We start from the raw sequence: 9361 nt of genomic DNA on the forward strand, positions 1-9361 counted from the left end.
TACGCGCTAATTTACACACATTTTCTCAGTGTTCTGTGTGTATGTGAAGCTCTATGTTCAAGAAAGAAATAATAGAATATTTAGTGATCTCAAATATTTTTTTCTAAATTTCTAATAAATATTTATTTTGTCTTGTTATGACCTTGTTTTATCCTCATCTTGGTTGTCTAGACGTGAAGACTGAGCAGAAATTCTTCACAGGAGTCAATAAAGAAAGGCCACTTTTTACACCTGAAGCATTATTCTTGGTCAGAGCACATCCTGCATGCAGAACACATGTTGGCTTCCTGCAGTGCAAGTGTGTACCCCAGCAACTCTGGAGGCAGCCAGGGGTTTAAGTGAAATTCCCATGCAGGTCTCCTCAGAGAATGCTAGAAGCTCACGTGAGCTCCAGGAAGTGGCCTGTTGTCACCCCCTTTGGCTCTCAACTTTGCACGTGAGGCACAGGCTATAAAGTTCCAGCTCCATCTGGAATTTATAAGTCCCCATTTTCTATATCACAGAACTTCTGTGAACAGGCAGTGAGAATGTCTATGCATCCGTTTTAGTCATTTCAAAAGGATGACGTTCCCAACTTGAGTGTCTTGCCGTCTTGATGAGTTGAAGAACTTGCAAATCATTAATTAGTAAGTGATTAATTATTTACTTACTTCAAAAGATTACCATAATAACTTGCTTTACTGGAATGTGCCTTCTTGATTCATAGTGCCCCTATAGGATAGAGAACCTACTATTTGGGTTTCCAAGCCTCTAAATCTTTATGGGAACAGATAACTTCATCTTTTTTAAAAATCATTTCTTTTGGGGGGCTTGTACAACTCATCACAATCCATACATACATACATCGTGTCAAGCACATTTTTACATTTGTTGCCATCGTCATTCTCAAAACATAACCTTTCTACTTGAGCCTTTAGTATCAGTTTCTCATTTCCCCCCTCCCTCCCCGCCCTCCTCCCTCACGAACCCTTGATAATTTATAAATTATTATTTTGTCATGTCTTACACTGTCCGATATCTCCCTTCACTCCCTTTTCTGTTGTCCAACTTCATCTTTCTTTTGTGGAACGACAGGTGAGTTCAAACTGCTGACTTTGTGGTTAGCAGTTCAATGTGTAACCAACCTACCCCACAATGACTGCAGTGGGCTTTATGTCCTACTGTACAATGGAAACAGAAACCATCAGATGGAAACACCTTCAACTTTTGACCACTAAACCTATAAATTAATCTGCATCTAAGTTTCCTGAACATTGTCAAGATCCAGGCATAGTGGGAAATAAAAACTTGATTAAATTCAATGTACAAAAGTTTACACTTAAATTATATATTTATTTTGAAATACAGAAGGAAGAGAATCAATTCAAATGAAAAATATATATATTTTTGTAAAATAAAGTGTTGAAAATATTAGACATAGTTTAATTGTGCTGTATAGAACATCGTACCTGGAGTGAGATTGATTTAATGAAATTTTCTTTGAATGATAATATTAATTTGGCTTTGATAATTGAATTTTGGAACAATAAATAAGGGCTACTTGGCGTCCAAGTAATGGGATAAAAATGACCTGTACTTGACTGTACAGGGCGGGAGGAGATCTATGGGACAGAGAGGAGGAAGAGAGCATTCAGCTGGAAGACCTTTAAAGAGAAGATTCATGGGAGGTGACGAACTTGGACATTTAGGGCATGGGTGTATTTATTGAGAGAATGAATTTATAAACCAGAGACATGAGTTTGAATCACCTCTCCAATAGCATGCATGGAATTTCAAAAATCAAACTCACTGCCATCGAGTTGATTCTGACTCATACTCTGTTATTTCTCTCTTTGCGACCTATGTTGGTGGCTGCTGGAGCCATATCTTTTGCTCCTCACACCTTGGCTGGGAAGAAGAGGGACTAGATTCTTACAAAATGTAAAGTGACAGCTGTGAGGAATGTGGATTTTCAAATGTGCCATGCTGTAAGGTAATGCTAGCTTCTCTTGAGGTTGTGTGTGTGTAGCAGGTGGGTGGACAGGGGAATTCTAATGCTAAACTTTTGGAAGAGGCTTTCATGGTCTTTCACAATGAGCATGCCAGGGTAGGGATGTTGGTGTGGCTGTCTTTTTCTGAGGATAAAGGACTATTCATAGTTTCTTTAAAAAAATTTTTAAATTTATTTTTAAAAATCATTTTATTAGGGGCTCATACAACTCTTAACTCATAATAGCACCTTTATAATCAGTCCCCATTTCACTTTCACATTTCATTTGCAAAAGAGCACTTAAAATTTTTCCTAAGATCACAACCATTGTTAAAGTTAGACAAAATAATTAATATATTATCATTAATTTAGATATAAAATTACAAGTATTAAAAGCCATCAGTTGCTAATAGCATTTGTCCCTTATTTGAAAACATGCATTTAAACCTCTACTTGTGAATAAGTTTTTGAATGCATTTCAATTGTATATTTGGAATTTAAAGGCTATTTGTTAAAAATTTAACTTTTTAAGTAAAATATGTAAAATAGGAAATATGCTTCACTGATGAGTGGCATATGTAAAATATGATAGCTTTAAAATATATTCGTTCATTCTAGAAAGATTGCATGAATGTCAACTGTGTGCAAGGCACTCAGGTAAGTGGTATGAAGTTGACCAAGGCACGATCTTGCCCTCAAGGGACTTACAGACTAGTAGAGTCGTCCAAATACCGTGTAAGAAGTAAGCTCAAAGTGATTTCTAATGCAGAGAGGAGCAAATACTTCCGGCATTGAGTGTTATCTTCGTTGTCTTCGCAAAGGCTTCTTTCTTCTCATAATACGCAGCCTCGTTCACAAACACAGGGTACACGGTACAGCCTTCATCCAGTGGAATAGTCTTTCCATCAAAAGTTAGAAACACAGGCGCCCCAGGTGTCAGGGGTTTCCAGTCTTGATCCTCTCAGGAAACAATGAACATAAATAAATTACATGGATTTTTCTCTGACTTTAAACTTTTCATGTTAGACCCCAGACAACTAACAAAGCCTTCCATTTTTTAAAAAAGAGATGCTTGAGAAGTGTGCTGACAGGCATATGAGGGATATGGCAATTGAAGTTGTGTAATTAATCTTGGCAGAATTTTAAAGCATTCCCTTTTGACTTTTATAATTGACACATATAATTCAAGTTTGCTTTAATGCCAGGTTTGCGTTCAGCATTGCCAAAGAGATTCATAATATTAAAAGGCAAAACTTAACTCATGTTCAATTAAATTCTACCTTTGCTCAGCAAGATTTAGTAAATACCGATGAAGACCCTTCTGCAGGCAGATATTCTATTACTGGGGATATTAAAATGAGTACTAGCTCATCCCCAAAAATCTCTGTGGAGTTGCTCCAGAGCCTATATTTGAGGTCTATTCTCTCCAATTGGTATGCTTTCTCCTAAATTCAACAACTTTCACACGGTTTTAGGCCAAAGTGAGATGTATTGAGAGGCACAGGACTAAAATAAATTCCTCAAGGAACACAAAACTCACAAAGTCCCAAGGGCTGTAGTCTTCTATGATATTGCCACATTGGTCTCCGCTTCTCGTACTTGTTAATTTTGCCTCCCCCCTATGTTTTTGTTCCCTCCTTTCTCTCCCTCAATTTCCATCTTCCCTGTCTTTAAAGTATTGACTAAGGCTTCGTCTCAAAGATTCCACCTGGATCCCACTAAGTCACCAAGCAGGGCTTGCTCTGCCGGTCTGTCTCGTTGAGCAGGGCGTTACGTTCCTAGGTCTAGTCCACGTATATACAACATACGGATTTTATCTTCTTGCGGATTGTGCCATCTCTTCTCACATGTCCTCCCACATTGTGCGTGGAGTGTATTTTCTACCAGAAATTGGGTTGACCACAATGCTATGGTCTGATAGGCAAAGCTAGAGAGGCTTCCACAACTTCTGTCAAGGGCTCTAGAGAGCTTGCATTCAAGTGGCTAAGACAAGCGGTTTTCCAGAAAGTGATGCACAGCCCTATTGCTTCTGCCTCCCTCTTTGGCTATAGAAAGGGGATACAACAAATACAGCAAGGCTTCAGGTCACAGGGTGGTGGGACTCTGAGCAATGACAGTGGCAAGGACTTCTAGGGAAGCAGAACCCTGTGACCTCAACCTTCATGAAGCTTGGCTAATTTAAAGAGCACGGATTCTAGGTTGGAGAGAACAGACTCTGAAGGTGGCCCCTGGGGCATCTCCCCAAGGACATGTTAGGACAAGCCAGGACGGAGGTATTATCACCCCCAGTTACTCACAGCTTGCTTGGTCATGGTTTGTAATAGTACATACTGACGACACCTTTATTCTAATGGCTGATGATGCGGATCTGGGACACATGGCCAAGTGTCTATATCACACAACAAAAATAAATGAGATCGTAGCATTGGGTTGTGTGACGTGTATTTTGTTTGTTTGTTTTTAATCTTGTCTTCTCGCTCTCTGATTTTTTCTACATATTTAAATCCCCTACACTCGCCCAAGAGACAGGGCGACTCTGACTTCAACAGGATGATAAGAAGTGGGATGGTCAAACCAGGCAAGTAGATACTCAAGTTCTGAGGAGAGGCAGAGAATGGTGGCAGAAGACCTTCTAAAGAAAGAGTTTCTGAGCTTTCTTTTGCTCTAATTTCTCTGTGGTGATCAGAAGGTTGTGTAGCTTTTAGAAGTCATAGAATTGGATCGACTCATAGCGACTGTATCACAACAGAATGGTGAATAACAGAATGGAATTGCCTTCACACAGAATGGACGTAACAATAACGAGGCCAACTGGGGAGAACAGTAGAGTTGGGTCTGCCATTGACAGGCTGTAGGAAGGATCTACCTTGTGGAATTCAGGTTCCCTACTATAAAATAGATATATCAATCCCTATCTATTATACTTGAGTAGGGATTTCAACTTCTCTGAGGGGGGCTTGTTTGACCACTCCCTCTCCTACTTCATTATTCTACTAAAGAACTGGTTGTTTATCTTCCTTTGTGGGCCAGAGGATGCATAAGTTATACATTTCACGAAAGCATGGAGGACATTCATTAATGGAGCCCCAGAGCTCAGTGCAGGATATACTCAGTAAATACTATTGAATGAAGGTCTGAAGGTCTGAATCCTTTCACTCACCCTGAAAACACAGCAATGTTTTTAAGAATATCAAATGGGCTAATGTATGTACAGTGCTTTATGAATTACAGAGTTCCATTTATTTTTGCATCCTTATTTTCAATATTCCAAAGAATTGGTAAATGTTACCTGCAGATGAGGATGAATACAAGCAGCAATGTCTCCACTTTCATTCCTTGGATAATCAACTTTTTCCATTATTTTATAGACCTCAATAGCACAGGGAGGAAACGCTTTTCCTATGACCAAAAATAAAATTAAAAAGAAGTATAGATAAGGGTTCTGAAAAGGAAGTGCATACTTTAAGAAGGAAGACATGCCTCAACTCCCCCAAAGAAAGCTGGTGGGTAGTTTTGGGGAGAGCAGGACACATTTAGTTAAGAATGTTCATAGACATCACGAAGCCAGAAGATGTTGAATTGTTCTGATCAGCAGTCTCAGCAAATAGGCTGAGGGACAGAAGTAGAAATCAGAATGCAAATGGGGACTAGGCATCAGGACAATTGGACTCTAACCTCCTATCTGCATAATTTTTTGAGGCTCATTTTGTTTATCTGTCAAAGGAAAGCTTTAAATTACCTTATTTATGAAGGATCAGCCAATGTGATTGCATATTTTCGGGGGGAATATCCAGCAAGTTAGGTTACATCCGCATCAAACACTAGGACAATTCCTGAGCAGTGCGATCTTGGGATGCAGGTACACTGTCAACAGCGGAGCCCAACTGTCAACAGATGCCGCAACGCAAAACCACTTGGACACTTGGAAAGGGGTGGTTTACATCTATACCAGGTAACTGCTGAGCAAATGGGTTGACCATTTATCCAATACAGGGCTTATAATGTGTTGCGGTTCCAACCCCTTGCCCTTCAAGCAGAAAGTTCAATCAGAGTTGGAATGAGGATACTGCTTGACACCTTCTGTATCAATTAGCTTTTGCTGTAAAACATACTGCTTTCGGATTTAGAAGTTTAAAACAACAATTTTTAAATTTAACTCAAGATCATGCAGGTTGGGTTGACAGTTCCTTTGGTCTGGGCTGGCTTGGCTAATTACTGCTTGGTTTGCTTATGCACTTATGGTGAATTGGCAGGTCTGGAGGTTGAATAATCTGAGGGCTTTAGTTTCATGATTGAAGCACATTATCTAGTCTGGGTAGAGTAGAGAAACAAATCCATGGACACACATATGTGTATAAGAAAGAGATTTATAAACAAGAGCAATTGAACATTGAGAAAACATCTCAGTCCAGTCCAGATCAAGTCCATAAGTCTGATATTAGCTCATATGTCCGATACCAATCTATAAAGTCCTCTTCAAACTCACGAAACACATGTAATGACGCTGAATGTAGAAGATCACAGGCCAGTGGGTAGAAAGTCTTTGCATCCAGATCACAGGCCAGTGGGTAGAAAGTCTTTGGAAACATCTCAGCACTGGCAGGGGACTCTGCATGGCTTCTCCAGCACCCAGCGCTGCATCAGGGTGGGTCCATGTGTTGTGTCAGCTGCTATGTCTCCCAGGGTGTGAGCAGAGTCTCCACCTCCAAGGAGGAAATACCAGCATTCCCAGAATCCTTAGGGGAAGGCAATGTCCACACAGAAGCCTTATTGGTTAGGACCTGATTGACAGGCTAGACTCCACCCTTACATGCTTAATCCTTAAATTGACAATTATGTAACTATCACAATCTCTTAATGTGAATTGACATTTGGCAGTCAGTCAGCTGGTGCTACATGCTATTGGCCAGGATGCCTGACTTCTGTGTTTTACAGCTTCTCATTATCCAGTAGGTTGACCTGGACTTATTCACATGGTGGTGGTACAAGGTTCTCAAGAACAATGCCCAATGTGTTAGTGCTTTTCAAACCTGTTCCTGTGGCATGAAGCAAGCCACATGGCTAACTCAGATTCGGGGGTGAGGAATACTCCATTTGTTGATAGGTATGAATCATCACGTTGCAAAGGGTGTGGATGTAAGCAAGATAATTTGGGGTCATTTTTTCAAACCACCCTACCTTTATCTTTAAACCAGAAGGTGTGCGGCGAGGAAAGGAAAAAGTGGCAGAACACAAAGGAGTAGGTTTTCTGCTTTAGAATCTCAGAGTTGGAAGGCAGCATCGATAGCCTAACTCTCATCTCATGCTCTGCATTGTTCTGGCCCAGTGCTCCTCCTGGTTGAACAACCTCATGAGGTTCTCCAGAATTTATTTAAGGCAAAAAAGACCATCAGCTCCCTTATTTTGCGATTTCTTTTGGAACACAAGAGCAAAAGTCGGTCTCTGATGCATTTAACTTTAAACTGAATTAAAATTCATACGTCAGGAGGGACACCTATCAAGCAGAGCTGAGCCTCAGAAGAGGACTGAGAGTGGTGAAGGGATTGAAAAATCCCAAGAAGAATTTCTAAGACAGTGGTTCTCAACCTTTGGGGGTCAAACGACCCTTTCACAGGGGTCTCCCGATTCATAACAGTAGCAAAATTACAGTTATGATGTAGCAACGGAGATAATGTTATGGTTGGGGGGGTCACCACAACATGAGGAACTGTATTAAAGGGTCACAGCATTAGGAAGGTTGAGAACCACTGCTCTAAAACTTAAACAGATCTTCACAATTTATAAAGTGTTTTCACATAGCTTCTTATTTACTGGCCACATAGAACATTAATTGATAAAGCTAAGGATATTTGCATTGGTAAAAAGATGGCTTAAGTACAGTTTTATTTCAGAGTTTCAGAAGTGCTATGTAGAAAAGTGTATTTTATGTGACTCAGAGCACAGAATAAAGTTACTAGAGACACACGTTTCCAATGAATTGGGTGAAGCTGTACAGAGCAGATCAGTTTTCCAAACAACAATTCATACAGCATTCTGTCATCTCATTGATTGCAATCCCTACAATGTAACATCCCTTATTCTACTTCCTCCTTGTGTTTCGAGTTTCCATCTTTCCTTCTTTCCTAACCTTTCTGAACTTTGTCCTTGGGTCAATGCTGCCCTTTTGATTTCAAATGGTTGATTCTCCCGAGGAGTGTGTACCTCCCTAGTGTTATTAGATCTTTCTATTATTTGGCTGAAAACGGATTCACGAGGCTGAGTTTATTTTCAGAGCTGAAGGGTGACTAAAGTCCAGAGACTAGGCAGTCCCAGCAAGTCTCTCTCTGACCCTAAGTTTGATCTTTTAAAATGAGTTTTCCTTTTGTTCCCCATCCTTCTCTTGCTCTCGTTAGGACCTTCTTACGCGATCCCTTTGCAGAGCACCTTCTAGTTTTCCTGGTCACTGCTGTCGGGGTCACCCATTTGTGCACTAGGCTAGTTGTTTCCATGTGTCTTCAATTGGCTTCACTCTTCTTTCCCCTGGATAGGGACAGACCAATGGCTGCACCTCAGATGATTTTTGTTTTTTTTTAAACAACTGGTCAGTCAGTTTGTGTTTCAGTGAAGGGCATGCCTCCTGCCTTGACTGCGAGTACTGGTGCAGTGGGTACAGCTGCTCCTTTGGCTGCTCTTGCTTTGTCTTCAGGTTCTCCATGTGATTCTTTGAGCCTGCAGTGAATAGCATGTGCTTTCTTGGGCACCAAATCCAGAGCCTTATGCTTCTTACCCTTAAAGGACTTCCAGAGGCTCTCCCGAGTCTGGGTGATGACGATGAGCACTGTGGCAATGGTTTTGCAGAAGAGCTTGGATGCCTACCACCTGCCACTTTGGCGACATGCAGCTCTGAAAACTGCACCTTCAGATTGTCCAGCTGTCAGCAGCAGTTTCTTCTTGCCTCGAAGGTCCTGTACTTTGATCTTGGCTATGGCTGAGCTTTAGGACCCTGATGTCGCCTGGTTATAGAGGCCGAGAGCAAGGGAAAGACAGTAGGGCTGAACTCCGCCTCTGAGGATCCTTGAAGATTTCTTCCTCTACAAACTGATTTTTGTGTGTATGATTACTTTTTAATTACACAAATAATACATGAATGCATTCTTCTTCAAAATAAGTAAGACAAAATTAGCCTGGCTTGTTCCTTACTCTCCCAGTTATAATTACTGCCAAAAGTTTGATGTCTGTTCTTACAAAACTTTTCCTGTCAGCATAATACATAAGTATATATAGGATCTCTGATGTCATAGTGGTTACACATTAGGTTGCTAACTGCAAGGTCTGTAGTTCGAAAGCACCAATTACTCTGAGGGAGAGAGCCTGGGCTTTCTACTCCTGTGAAGAGTTAGTCTGCGTAACTCA

The 9361-nt window shown here is 40.7% G+C and overlaps 1 protein-coding gene and 1 pseudogene across 2 annotated transcripts in view; both read right to left on the reverse strand.

Moving 5' to 3' along the window:
* Positions 1–2138: 2138 nt before the first annotated feature.
* ASPA (aspartoacylase) overlaps positions 2139–9361 on the reverse strand; it is a 23883-nt gene continuing 16660 nt past the window's right edge. For both annotated transcript variants that reach the window (XM_004716165.2, XM_045293483.1), the window contains exons 6-7: positions 5259–5368; positions 2139–2927 (exon numbers count right to left, since the gene is read on the reverse strand). In XM_004716165.2, the coding sequence (XP_004716222.1) occupies positions 2730–2927; positions 5259–5368 (308 nt within the window). In that variant the 3' untranslated portion in view covers positions 2139–2729. The remainder of the gene's footprint in view (positions 2928–5258; positions 5369–9361) is intronic.
* The window catches only part of LOC105979820, a 4930-nt pseudogene continuing 4007 nt past the window's right edge, over positions 8439–9361 (reverse strand).

Source organism: Echinops telfairi, unplaced genomic scaffold, assembly GCF_000313985.2.
Source record: "Echinops telfairi isolate 266 unplaced genomic scaffold, ASM31398v2 ScPeMD7_2010;HRSCAF=2546, whole genome shotgun sequence".
NCBI lineage: Eukaryota > Metazoa > Chordata > Mammalia > Afrosoricida > Tenrecidae > Echinops > Echinops telfairi.